The sequence below is a fragment of the Phyllobates terribilis genome, unplaced genomic scaffold (assembly GCF_046119375.1).
Source record: "Phyllobates terribilis strain yellow unplaced genomic scaffold, ASM4611937v1 Scaffold_11__3_contigs__length_659146591, whole genome shotgun sequence".
Lineage (NCBI taxonomy): Eukaryota > Metazoa > Chordata > Amphibia > Anura > Dendrobatidae > Phyllobates > Phyllobates terribilis.
The window spans coordinates 147,265,103-147,280,048 of NW_027362771.1; the positions used below are offsets into that span (position 1 = coordinate 147,265,103).

The following is a 14,946-nucleotide window of genomic DNA, read 5'->3' on the forward strand; positions in this document are numbered from 1 at the left end:
ACCTGATTGGAGCGACAACTTTAGTTTATTGTCAGGGCAGGAACAGGTTGACTCTGAGGACGACGGGTGTGATAACACACAGGGTAATGATGATGAGGTTGGAGATCCCACTTACTGTCATCCCACAGTCAGCCAAGAGATGAGGTCAGCAAAGGAGGTGGAGGAGGATGCTAGTGACGACGAGGTCAGGTTGCGCCTTCCTGGACAGAGACGTAGTACTGGAAGCACGTCAACAACTGCATCCTCAAACACAACTCTGCCTCTGAGTCATGGTGGCTCTTCAGGTCGCATGGGTGCTAAGCCTTGCATAGCCTGGGCATTTTTTCAGATCGATAAAGATGACCCAACTCGTGTTATCTGTAACATTTGTCAACAAAAGCTAAGTAGAGGCCAAAAAATACATAGTTTGAGTACTTCATGCATGAACCGGCACATGGACATGAAGCATAAGTTGCAGTGGGAAGCTCACTGTGCTACAATGCGGCCTAGCCGGCCGGGCCAACCACAGTCTGCCCCATCTTGTGCATCTGCGGCCTCTTCATCCTCTGTGACTGGGGGGACAGCAGTCACACCTGTTTTGGGACGCAGACCTGCCACCTCTTTACCCGCAACAGCCAGCGTGATTGGCAGGTCATCATTTTCTTTGGAGGTGGTAACACCAGCTGGTGTTGAGCGCTGTCCGACATCGAGAGCACCACCTTTGGATCAAGGCAACCTAACATGTCCACCTGCATCTTCCTCACAGACCGGCAGTTTGCCGGGGACACCCTTATCAACCCCGTCTAAGCACAACAGCCAGCCCTCAGTCCCTCAGATGTGGACAAGTAAAAGACCATTTCCTCCTAGCCATGAGAAAGCTAAGAGGTTGAATTTCACCATCTGCAAGCTCTTGGCTACAGAAATGCTGCCTTTCCACCTGGTGGACACAGAGGATTTTCGAGACCTTATGTCCGTCGCAGTGTCCCAGTACCAGATGCCCAGTCGGCACTACTTCTCAAAGAAAGGTGTGCCTGCGCTCCACCAGCATGTCGCACACAACATCACCGCTTCTTTGAGAAACTCTGTGTGTGACAGGGTGCATTTCACCAGACACTTGGACAAGTAGGCATGGACAGGGGCGTTACATGTCGCTGACTGGGCACTGGGTAACTATGGTGACAGCAGGACAAGGGGCTGCTGTCCAAGTCTTGCCGTCCCCACGAGTTGTGCGTCAATCCTCTTTATGTCAAGGTCCCTCCACTGCTTCTGCCTCCTCAACCTCCTCTCGGTCCTCCACCTGCACCCAAAGCCTGTCTGGTCATGCCACAAGCTTTCTAACTGCGCAGAAGGGATCCTGCACACCTCCTTACTATGCTGGCAGTAGGGCTCAATGTCATCAGGCGTTTTTTACTTTGAAATGTCTGGGAAATGTGAGTCACACAGCTGAGGAGTTGTGGTCAGCTCTGGAGAACCAATTTCATGAATGGTTGTCTCCACTGGACCTGAAACCAGGGAAGGCCGTGTGCGACAATGCTGGAAACCTGGGTGCGGCCCTTCGCCGGGGCAATGTCACACACGTGCCTTGTATGGCTCACGTGTTGAACCTGGTTGTCCAGCAATTTTTAGCCCACTATCCCGGACTAGATGGCCTTCTGCAGAGGGCACGGTCGCTGTGTGCTCACTTCCGCCGTTCGCATCCCGCAGCTCAGTGACTTAAATCTCTACAGAAGTCGTTGGGCCTGCCACTTCACCGGCTAAAATGCGATGTGCCTACCCGGTGGAATTCAACTCTGCACATGTTGCAGCGACTGTGGCAGCACCGACAAGCCCTGGTGCAATACGTTCTGACATATAGCCTGGGCCAACGGGATCCAGAGGTGGGGCAAATCACGCTGGAGGAGTGGTCTCAGATCAGGGACCTATGCACCCTTCTGCACAGTTTTGAAATGGCGACGAAGATGTTTAGTGCTGACGATGCCATTATCAGCATGACTATTCCGGTGATTTACATGCTGGAGCACATGTTAAACAGAATTCGGAGTCAGGTGGTGGCACAAGAGGAGGTGGAGGAAGTAGAGGAGGAGGAGTTGTATGCGGAAGGGCTAACATCTGCAAGGTCCAGAGGGTCAGCAGCACCAAGGCGGCAGGCATGTGAGAGTGGGGGAGATGGTTTTACCAGGGCGCATGGTAGCAGCCAAACTAGTGAGGAAGGTGCAGGAGCCCAGGAAAAAGTGGAGGACGAACTGATGGAAGACTCATCAGATGAGGGAGACCTTGATCACATTTCTGTTGTGCGAGGTTGGGGGGAGAGGCCAGAGGAAGGAAGCATGATTGTTACCTCGCCACCAACACAACAGGGACATGGTGCTCCTGGATGCGCAAGACACATGAGTGCCTTCTTGCTGCACTACCTGCAACATGACCATCGAATTGGGAGAATTAGAAATAATTAGAAATAATCCTGACTATTGGGTTGCCACACTGTTAGATCCCCGGTACAAAAGTAAATTTGCAGAAATAATTCCTGCCATAGAAAGGGATGCACGCATGCAGGAGTATCAGCAGAGACTGTTGCAGAATCTTACATGTGCTTTTCCACAAAACACCAGTGGTGCACGTAGTGAATCTCACAGTTCCAACTTGCCAACCGTGGGACCGTCGAGTGTTCAGCACTCAAACCGTAACAGAAACACAGTATCTGCTGGTAACATCAATTTTGTCATCCTGGGGAGAGTAAAAGCTTGATGATTGGTTAAAATCACCTCACCAACTGTTTTAAGCTAATCATGTTTATCTGTATCTTGGCTGGAAAATTATTTGGGCTTTGTAGCAGTGTGCAGTAATGATTCTATTAGGCCATCTATACTAAGCTCCACCAGATTTAAAATTACTAATCATGTTTATCTGTATCTTGGCTGGAAAATAATTTGGGCTTTGTAGCAGTGTGCAGTACTGATTCTATTAGGCCATCTATACTAAGCTCCACCAGATTTAAAATTAATAATAATTTTTAGCTGCATCTAGCCCGGAAAATAATTTTGGGGCTCCGAGATGCGCAAGACACATAAGTGCCTTCTTGCTGCACTACCTGCAACATGACCCTCAGATTGTCAGAATTCGAAGTAATCCTGACTACTGGGTTGCCACACTCTTAGATCCCCCACACTCTTCGATCAACCTTTTCATTTTAATAATGACCAAAAAAATGGTCATTTTTGAAATTATAAGCATTAGCAGGTTATTAGAAACTGAAATAAAACAGTTTTCAACTCAAAACTTTATTCTAGGTGATGTTACATTTGCACATAAGACCCCTTGTTCGAAAGGAGCTTCTGAACTCTCTCGTTCATTGAATTTGTCAGGTTTTGGATGGTTTCTGCTTCAATTGTTTTGCATGAGGACAAAATACCCTACCAGAGCTGTTGCTTAGATGTGAACTGCCTCCCGCCATCATAGACACTCCTTTTGATGATGCTCCAGAGGTTCTGAATGGGGTAGAGGTCAGGGGAGCATGGTGGTCACACGATAAGTTTGTCCCCTTTTATGCCCATATCAGCCAGAGATGCAGATGTGTTATCTGCAGCATGAGACGGTGCATTATCATGCATGAAAATGATCTTGCTGTGGAATACACGGTTCTTCTTCTTGAACCATGGCAGGAAGTGCTGTTTGAGAAACTCCACATACATTATGGAGTTCATCTTTACCCCTTCAGGGATCCTAAAGGGGCTGACAATCTCTCTCCCCATGATTCCAGCCCAAAACATTACTCAACCTCCTCCTTGTTGGCGCTGTAGCCGTGTTTGCGTGGGGTGTCCATCAACCAGCCATCCTCCACTCCATCCATCTGGACCATCGAGCGTTGCACGGCACTCATCCGTGAACAAAACAGTTTTGAAATCAGTTTTCATGTAATGTTTGGCCCACTGGAGCCGTTTCTGCTTGTGTGCAGTGGATAGAGGAGGTCGACAGGATGGCGTACACACAGCTGCAAACCTCTGAAGGACCCTGCATCTTGTTGTTCGGGGGACGTTGGAGGCACCAGCAGCTTCAAAAACTTGTCTGCTGCTATGACAAGGCTTTTTTGCCGCTGCTCTTTTAACCTGACGTAATTGCCTGTAGGAAAGAGTCCTCATTTTGCCCTTATCAGCACGCACACGTGTGTACTGTGAATCAGCTACATACTTCTTGACAATTTGTTGCTTCTCAGCAGCCGACACATCCTTTTTCTTTCCCATTTTGGCAGAAAATTTAGGCTGCTTAATAATGTGGGACAGCCTTCTTAAGTAGTCTTGCCGTTCATTGGACACACCTGCCAAACTAATTAGCACAGGTGTCTGCAATTGCTTACAGTGATATAAAGAGCCCTGACACACATCACCATCAATGAGTTTAACTGACAAACAAACAAATTCTTCCCTTATCACTCCTAAACACTTTTTGCATAATAATTTGGAACACAGTGTACATGTGCTTTTCCACAAAACACCAGTGGTTCACGTAGTGAATCTTACAGTTCTAACCTGCCAACCGTGGTCTGTATGGAGTTGTTCAATAAAGGGCCCAAAATTAAGATAACATAGACAGGAGAGGTCTCTATGAATAGGAATTCCTAAGAATTTGATACCCTGTGAGGGCCAGGCAAAGGGAAAGTTGGACTGGATGGAATCCTGTATGGATTTGGGGAGGGAGACATCGAGGGCCTCAGACTTCGCTGTATTGATTTTAAAATTTGACCATGTAACAAAGTGATCTATTTCAGCCATAACAGCCTGCTGATGGATATATGTGATTGACATCATCAGCAAATGCAGAGCACTTGTACTCGGTGCCTCCCACCTCAATCCACCTAATATTGGGGTTATGGCGAATTGATGAGAGCAGGTGCTCCGTCACTAGGATGTATAAGAGAGGGGACAGAGGACATCCCTGCCTTGTCCCATTGGTGATTATGAAAGGTGATGAAAATGTTCTGACGCGCCCCCTGGGCCTTGGGACATCCGGAGCCGGACCCTTTTTGGTGGATGCTGGTGGTTGTAGTATCCGTGGCGGCGACCCGGTTCCGTGGCTCAGGGCGGTCAAAGCAGTGGCGGAACTATTTATGTGGTTTTGATGTTTAAATGTCCGACTACGCCACTCGTGGATTGCGGTCAAAGTGAACCGCCGCTGCAGGGCAGACCGTTGAGGCTGGTGCTGTGGGTGCAGCAGAGCGTAGCATAACTCCCCACGGGAGGAGTATAGCCTCAGGGCAGTGTATGCGGAGGATGGGGGTGATGGTGCAGGGCAGCAGCAGTAACGACACGGAGTCAGTGATGCAGTCCAGGGCCTTTACTCACAGTTCTTATTATCCAGACCACTTCTGCAGGTAACGGCTGCCCACGTCGTACTGTGCTCACCAGGTGAGGGGCTCAGACAACTCCCAGATAACTTTAGAGCTCTTCACAGGACCCCCTTTGTGTGTCCTTTGTCTGGCCTTTCTTACCAACCCTTCTGTCCGGCTGCCTCGGGCCTCCTCTTGGTAAACTTGGCGCCAGTTACCCTGACCCTATGTGTTGCCCTCCTAGCGGGTGTAGCGAGGGGCTGCGCCACATAAAATGTCACAACCTCCGGTTTCTAGCTGAGGGTCGTTTCCCGCCTCCACTAGTTTCGGGGACCGGTCTCCCCCTTTGGCCTGACCCCTCCACGCAGGTGGATTCGGGCGTGCGGTGGCGACTCGCCCGTCCACACCCCTGGGATCCCTTCGTTCCTCGTTCCTGGAGCCTTCTCCGCTCCTCTTCCTTCCTTCTCCCTCTTCCAGGCCTGGGCCTCTGTTACTAGGCCCGCCTCTGGAGCAGAGCTTATGCAGAGCCCCTGCTCCCTGTCACTTCTGCTCAGACTTCTCTGTACTGAACTAAGATGGTGCCCACCTTTTATACTCCCTTCTTAATGGACCCAGGAACTGCTTCCTCCCTGCTCCTGCACTACAGCGTTCCCCTTCCTCAGTGTTCCCTCCCCCCACTCCAGACAGGGACTGTCATGCCCATCTCAGGGGCATATTGGTCGCCCTGCCCCACGGCAATGTGGTGTAATGCATGCAGGTGTCGGGGTCCTGATCCACACTCCATCCTTACCTGAGAGTGAGATATCACACCTCTGGGTGAGGTGCAATACCTCTGCAGCAACCGAGCCCTCGAGGTGCTACAGTTCCATTTATCTTCAGCCTAGGTGACGCATTGCGATACAGGGCCGTGATTTTGGCCATAAAAGGGTCCCCTAGACCCCTACCCCAAGCTTTTTAAGAGAATAATATATGGCGTGCCAGGAGACTCTATGGAATGCTTTCTCAGCATCCAACGAGAGTATCGAATTACAAATTTTTAAGTGCATCTAGCCCAGGAAATACTTTGTGCCTAGTAGCAGTGTCTGCTAGTCAGCGGATTATCCTGGCTGTTAAGCAAGCTACACCACCTGTAGTTTGGACACTTAATTTTTTCAAAGGAAATGCTTCGGGACCACGGGATACTCAGTGAAGAGCATCAGGAGGCACCCCAAGGCATAGGGGCTGGGACTGGCGGTAGGACGCCTTGCGGTGGACAGCCGAGCTCGATCCTTATAAAAGCATTTTAACTGCAGCAGCTTTAGTGGACGCTACTGGAGCTGGAATTACGCGGCTGCTGGCATGAGACTTGCCCTTCAATAGATCCTTGTAAAAGGATTTAAAGTGTATTCATTCAAATTAGAGAGACAATTTAAATTAAAAAGCTTAGAGCTGCCTCCACCACAGGGGGGCTCGCTCGACCCACCAGCGGACAGGCACCAGTATTGGGAGAGGGGGGCTGGCCGTCAGGGTCCACCGCGGCTCTGGCACAAACGGAGGTGGAACGGGCAGGAACGGACTGGCCATGTCGGCTTCTCTCTTTTTGGATTTTAGAAGGGCATGACATGCCTATATCTGTGTCTCCCCCTCCTTTTACTCCTCCACCTCTTTTCTTTTCGCATGACTCTATGTACTTGTCACTTTTCCATGTGTTAGTTATGTCTTCTGAGCAGTTTGTCAGCTTTTGGACACCTTTGAAGGTGTTTTCTATGTGTTTCTATGTGTTTTTGTTTGCCTGCCATTGGTTTTAACGGTGTTCGAAGGTGTTCGACGAACAGTTCGACGAACAGTTCGGCGAACACAAGGGTGTTTGACGAACCGAACCGAACTCGAACACTACGGGGGTGGCTCAACACTAGTTACTAAGAACCCTAGTTTATGTAAATGCACTTGCTTTTTATTTATTTACAGCAGGATTTATTTTCATTTTGCTTCTTGTAGGTTTTTTGCTAATCTGCAAAGCCACATGCACAAGTTGAGCATTTGGTGAGATTTTTATCTCAGTATTTGTAAACCAAAACCAGGAGAGGAACAATCAGAGGAAAAGTATAACAGAAACACGTCACCACATCTGTATTTTTCACCCACTCCCGCTTTTGGTTCACAAATACTGAGGTAAAAAACATTGCTTATCATTTTTAGCACTATTAGCAAATCGCAGTTGAATTATTCTAGTACTACTTTTAGATGCTCCATTATCTCTATGGTAAATATCTGAACATGCTGGATTATATTCTATATAACATAACTTGTTAAACCCCTTTCCGACATCCGGCGTACATTTACAGCGCATGTTGGAAGCGGGTTTATGGAGCAAGCCCACCCTTTACCAGGCCGTTAACAATCGTGGGTGGCGTCAATCTCTGACAGCGGTATATAACATGCGCCGACATGCATGAGTGTCAGTCTCTTCAATCATGGGCTGTCATGACAGCCGGGGGTCAGCTAATGACCCCCATGTCTGTCATTACGGAACTCCTTTGGAACTCTGCCTGTGGCCAGGCTTGAAAGGAGATCGTTATTTCTGCTATGTGCAGCGATGCTGTGGCATCGCTGTATATAGCACAAGGAATAGGATGATCAGATCTTCATGTCCCCTAAGAGGGCTAAAAATCACAGTAAAAAGCAAAAAAAAGTTTTAAAAAATCTGAAAAACTATAAAACCTTTAAGTTCAAATCACACCCCTTTTCCCCCATTGAAAATAATATTTAAAAAAATAAAAAACTACACACAAGTGGTATCACTGCATTCAGAAAAGTCCAGTCTATCAAAATATAAAAACAATTAACCTGATCAGTAAACACCGTAAACCAAAAAGAATCAAGAACGCCAAAATTACATTTTAGCGTTCTTTAGTCACTGCAATTCCATAAAAAAGGCCGTAACGATCGATCGAAAAGTCACATCTATCCCAAAATGGTATTAAAAAAAACGATGTCTCGCCCAATAAAAAGTAAGCAATCACACAGCTCCATCTGAAAAATAAAAATGTTACAGGTCTCAGAAAGTGCGACACAACCCAAAAATTTTTTTTTGCAAATTTCAGATTTTTTTTCACCACTAAAATAATAAACAAACTGGACATGTTTGGTATTGCTGTAATCATATTGAGGAGAATCGTATTGCAAGGTCATTTTTACCAAAAAATGTATATTGTGAAACCAATTCCCAAAAAAACAATGACAAAGTTGCGATTTTTTTCACAATTTCAAGGCACTTGGATTTTTTTTTCACATTTTACAGTACACTATGTGGTAAAATGAATGGTGTCTTTCAAAAGTATGATGCATCCCGCAAAAAAAAAGCCCCCATATTTCTATGTGGACGGAAAAATAAAAAAGTTATTGCTCTGGAAAAAAGAGAAGAAAAAACGGAAATGCAAAAATGGAAATTGGTCGCGGCGTATAGGGGTTAATGGTAATATTTCAAAATTACATGCCTGTTGCAATGTATGCTTCCTTTGGCTGAAATGTTTCCTGGCAATTTTTTTTATTTTTTATTTTTGAAGTTTAACAGATGTTTCCTATAACCACTATTAACAAAGCCAGTCTTGCGAAATCCTTTTTTGGCCATTATTTTGAACATTGCTGGGTTTGGAATCAACTCTTGGAGATGACCTCTAAAAGTTATGTATCGTAAAAAATAAATATTATCTAAAGAATAGACTTTAACACAATTTACAACCTTTAAACGTTTTCTGGAACAGATTGGTCTCTTTATGCTTAGATTCACACATACTAAACCCATGGCAAATCATGGTGTCTGTGTCCTAGAATTGTTTTAATGAAAAGAAAGATTTACATTTGTTACATTACAATATGTAATTTTCACAAGCATTTTCTGCCATATATTAACACAACTGAGGTCAGTGGATTAAAAAAGTTACATTAAGACCTGTGAAATCTGAGAAGATATAATTAATATTTTAAGCACACAAGGTGAAAGTCCTCGTGCTCCTAATGCTATGCCGGGGCTTACGGGTTTGATAGGCCTAAGAAAAGGTTACGGCTCGAGCCAAGACATCATGACTTCATAGCATGCACCTTGACCATTGCAGGCACATGCCTGGAAGCCCCGGCCTAATGAGAAAGCTGACAAAGATCCAAAGACGCAACAAGGACAGGACAGGTGGTGGTGAGGAGTAGTGTTGAGCGAATTTGTTCGGCATTTCAAATTCGGGTTCATGTTCGGGGTTCCGGCTTGTTCGTGCCAAAAAATCGGCTCCGCCCATGAACATCCCTGATGTTATCTGCATGACAGCGTGGCAAATCAGGGATGTTCATGGGCAGAGCCTATTTTTTGGCCCGAACAAGCCGGATCCCAGAACACGAACCCGAATTTGAAATTCCAAACATATTCACTCAACACTTTGTGAGGAGCAGAGTGGCTGGAGAGATGAGCGGTGAAGTGAGTATAAGGATTACATTAATTTTTACATATTATATATATTATGCTTTGAGGTCTGGATATACCCCAGAGTATAATAAGGGACATTAAATTTATAGAGAATAACTTCTCCGTGAATCAAATTTCTCAGGAAAATACATGTAAACAGGCAAGTTCTAATTTGTCTGATCCTCTCTTCTCTAATCTCTATGAAATGTTAGAAAATAAAAATGGTGCAAATACCCTTTAATTTTTATCAGTGTGATGTTGGATGTACAGTGGCATGTAAAAGTTTGAGCACCCCTGATCAAAATTACTGTTATTGTAAACAGTTAAGCCAGTTGTATATGAAATGATCTCTAAAAGGCCTAAAGTTAAAGATGACACATTTCCTTTGTATTTCAGGCAAAAAAAAAAATATATATATAGTAATTTTATTTTTTTTTTACATTTTTAAAATTACTAAAAAGAAAAATGATCAGATGCAAAAGTTTGGGCTCCCTTGGAGATTTGTCTGCTCAGATAACTTTGACCAAGGTTTCAGACCTTAATTAGTCTGTTTGGGTTATGGCTTGTTCACTATCATCGTTAGGAAAGGCCAGGTGATGCAACTTTCCCAGCTTTATAAAAATCCAGCCTTCTCTAAGGCCTGTTTCACATGTCATAATATTTGCGGTACTGGAAAAAACAGTACTGGAGCTATCGGTGTCATTGTGTCTATGTGTACCTCTGTGGCATACGTGTGGAAACCATGTGCCACCCGTGTGCCGCATCAGGATCACATGTACCGGCGCCTGGGAATCAGCTGTACAGTTAGCGCTGTTCCAGGTGCCAGTGCTGGAGGAATCTCTCATCATTCTCCCCTGCTTGCGCTACAATCAGCGCCAGCAGTGAACAATGCTGAGAGTAGTATTCTGCCCCCGCTGTGTCCATCAAGTAGAAAAATAAGAATAAAATAAAAAACACTTCTACTCACCTGTCCGATATACTGTCCCACCTTGTAATCTATCTGACCGACAATTCTGCATCAGTGTCTGCGATGGCTTGAAGTGACCGTACACGCTGGGTAGCAGAAGAGAATGACTCGCTGCAGCAAGTGGGCAACTGACCTGCACTGAGCTCACTGAGTGACAGGACACCGCTCACAGAGCTCAGCGCAAGTCAGGGGCCCGCTCTCTGGGGCGAGTCACTCTCCTCTGCTACCCAGTGTGCGCGGTCGCTTCAAGCCACCACAGACACTGATGCAGAAATGTTGGTCAGATTGATTACAGCATGAGACAGTATATCGGACAGGTGACTATAAGTGTTTTTTGTTTTATTTTTATTTTTACACTTGCTGGACACAGCGGGGGCAGAATACTACTCTCAAAATTGTCCCCTGCTGGTGCTGATCGCAGCATGAGCAAGGTACAATGATGACAAATGCCATCAGCACCCTGCACTTGGGAACAGCTCTAACTGTACCGCTGATTCCCAGGTGCCAGTACCTGTCACACGGATGACACATGAATGTCATCTGTGTGTCAGTGTGGAACATTTTGCGGCCCATGCAGAGTGAAAAAATGGACATGTCAGCTTGTTTTGCCCATTTGAACGGGTCTCTGTGTGTAAGTGTCTCCGGTACATTTGAAAACTGTCACCACACGTACCGGAGACACTGATAAGTGAAAGAAGCCTAACCTTGTGCCAAGAAACAGCAGCCCTTGAAGCCAACAAAGTTTCAATCTTGTCCTAAACTACTGGTAATCATGTCAAGGGAATGTAATTGAGTTTCTCCCTTATGGGAGGTGCATTTATTTGTTTATTTATTTATTTTTCACTAGACTTTTCCTTTGTCATAACTAATGATTCTTTTATTATGGTAATTATTGAACAACTTGAAAAGTTTCAGAATATCTTACATGAAGGTTTTTCAGATTCTTGAAGTCATCATCCTTTATTTCAGTTATCTTGTTGTTCTGTAAGTCAAGTAAAGTTGTGTCTGCTGGAATATTTTTGGGCACTTGTTCTAGACCTGAAAAAAATATTGTTGATTAAAATATGTAGTTGTATATTTAATCAAGAACAGTTCTAGATATAAGAAATACTACATTGGAACAACAAACTAAGCACTGGTCCTGGGGATGGTGAGTAAAGAACCAGACACAGGGAGTATCATTGTTTTGCAAACAATGTCCTATGAAAAATGATCAGAGAATTTGGGAATGTTTAGCTTCCAAAAGAGAAGACTGAGAGGGATTTAGTAGAATAGCTGTCTACAATAAGGGCTGTCACACTGTAAAGGGATCAGCTTTATTCTACTTTGCGCAAAGAAAGACTAGAAGCAATGGGATGAAACTGAATGGGAGAAGATACAGATTAGATATTAGAAAAAACTTTTTGACAGTGAGGGTGATTAACGAGTGGAACAGGCTGCCACGAGAGGTGGTGAGTTCTTTTTCAATTGAAGTCTTCAAACAGAGGCTGGACAGACATCTGTCTGAGATGATTTAGTGAATCCTGCATTGAGCAGGGGGTTGGACCAGATGACCCTGGAGGTCCCCTCCAACTCTAACATTCTATGAATCTATGATAACAAATTTTGTCCAGGGACCAACATTTCTGAACGGGTACAACCTCTTTAAAGGAGTTGTCCTCCCGAGATTACTCCTTGTAAAGCAGAAGGCAGCTGTGTAAACAACTGATTTCCTCAGGTCTGGGCTCTTTAAGTGCTTCTTCACATGTGACTTTTTTTGCCATGTTTTCCCAACATTTTTTTCTTACGTACCTTTGCCAGCAAAAAACACAGCATTTTACAATACCAGCAAAATGAATGAGATTTCTGAAATCTCATGCAAATGCTGCTTACTTTTCCTTGCAGATTTGAAGCAGTTTCAAATCTGCAGCATGTCAATTTTCTCTTCTAATGTGTGGGAAAACAGTGCGTCAAAAAAGCATAAAAAAAAGCATGCAAAAACAAGGTAAAAACAAATATTTTACGCAATGCTTTTCCTGCCAAAAGACATGTTTTTGTGGAATAAATGTCTGCTGCAAATACTTAACGTGTGCATATACTGTAACCCCTGCTTTTTAGCTGAAATAATAGGGGAAGCCACATATGGCCATTTATTCCTCCCACATTTCCCCTGCATGGCTGTTTATGCGAAAGATACATAGACTTGGTTGGTTTCTGTGGCTTTGTACTATTTGTCCCGCAGGTAGCTGATGAGACTCAGCTTTCACATGCCATAAGATGGCTATCCCCATAATTATGTAATGAAAATAGAATATAAAAAGGTACAATAAGTAAAGAAAAACAGATGAGAATCAAAGAATGTTTCACTGTTTAGTTTTAATTAGTAAAAAAATGTTTAGACGATAGAGATGAGCTAACCTTTTGAAATTGTAATTTGCCAGTCAAATTTTCCCAGGAAATTCAATTAGTGGAAAATGAAATGGCACAAATCAAAAGTACTATAGTTTGAGGCCTTCAATTGCACTGAACAACGTGTATGACACTGTTCCCTTTTCCTCATACATTAAACTCTTCCCGATGGCTAAGTAGGAATTGGGTGTATGGAGTGTATGGAGCAGGCAAGAGGTTAAGCCCACACCATACTCGACAGATAATGGCTGTCACATACAGCCAGGATCTGACTGTAACAGCCGAGCCAGCATGAGGGCACACCATTCCACACTTCCATGCGCCTGCCCGTGAAATGGTTGCGGGGAACTGATGGGTTGTATGTGACAAGGTGACAGTGATTTTTACTACATACAGCAATGCACTAGTGCTGTATATAGCATTGACGATCAAATGATTGCAGGCTCCCCATGGGAGACTAACAAATACAGTAAAAATGAAAAAAATGGTTTCCAAAAATATTTAAAAAAAAACTAAAAATTGTAATCATCCCCCTTTTACCTCATTAAAAATAAAAATATTAAAAAGTTTAAACAATGCACATATTTGGTGACAATGCATTCTTAAAAATCCAATCCAACAAGATGTAAAATGTATTAACCCGATAGGTAAACACTGCAAACAGATTTTTTTCGGTCACCACAATGCTGCAATATAAAGAAATGAGAAACAGTTAAAACATCATACAGTAGATATACAATGTCTACACACCCATGTTATAATGCCAGGTTTTTTGTCATTTTAAAAAAACAATACCAAAAAGAGTCATTTGAGAACTTTTTCCACCTTTGCTGTCACTCATAATTTGTACAAATTATTTGACAAACAAAATTTCATTTGAGGGAGAAAGTAGAAATAACAAAATAATGTAGCTGCATAAGTGTGAACAATCTCTTATAATTGGGGATGTGGTTACGTTCAGAGTTAGCCAATCACAGTTAAACTCATCTTAAATAGTAGACAGTGTATAGCTGCCATTATTTAAAGTGGTTCAGATTAATCCCACATAAAGGTTAGGATTTTGTTAACATTTTATTTTACAGCAATATCCGAGGTCCATAAACAGCTTACAACACAGCAAAGGGATCTCATTGTTGAATTGAGTAACAGTACCTAGAACTGAATGTTCCTCAAAGCTTGATGAAATGTTAAGAAAAAATATTGGTCTGGAAGGCTGCAAAGAGGCCTACAGCAACATTAAAAGAGCTGTAGGAATTTCTAGTAAGTACTGGTTGGGTACTGCATTTGAAAACAATCTCCCTTGTTCTTTATATGTCTTGCCTGGGGGGTTACAAAAAAAAACATCCTAGCCCAGCTATGATTTACCAAAACTATATTAAGTATGAAAAAAGCATGTAGGATAAAGTTTAATGAGACTAATATTGAACTTTTTAGTCATAAATTATTTCCAAAATGTTTATTTGGCTCAAAGCCAATACTGCGCATCACCAAAAGAAGACTATACACACACTGAAGCATGGTGAAGGCAGCATAATGCTTTGGGGCTGAATTTCAGCAGCTGCTACAGGGGCTCTGCTAAAAAGTTGAAGATGACGAGGAATTTCACCTTTCAGCATGACAATGACCCTAAGCATACCCCGAAATCAACAAAAGAATGGCTGCACCAGAAGAAGATCAAAGTTTTGGAATGACCCAGCAAGAGCCCTGTTATGGGGATGGTTGCAAACAACTTTATTAATAATGGAAAGCAACCGAACCCGGGGTCCGCGATGCAGCCTGTAAGACTGCGGCCAAACAACTTCTGGGTAAGAAGGTAAAACAACCAACAGAAATAACAATCCCTTCCATGTTACTGCACAC

The 14,946-nt window shown here is 43.9% G+C and overlaps 1 protein-coding gene across 1 annotated transcript in view; it reads right to left on the reverse strand.

Moving 5' to 3' along the window:
• DCN (decorin) overlaps positions 1-14,946 on the reverse strand; it is a 159,190-nt gene that overhangs the window by 106,004 nt on the left and 38,240 nt on the right. Inside the window, exon 3 of the mRNA XM_073651649.1 lies at positions 11,624-11,736. Within this exon, the coding sequence (XP_073507750.1) occupies positions 11,624-11,736 (113 nt within the window). The remainder of the gene's footprint in view (positions 1-11,623; positions 11,737-14,946) is intronic.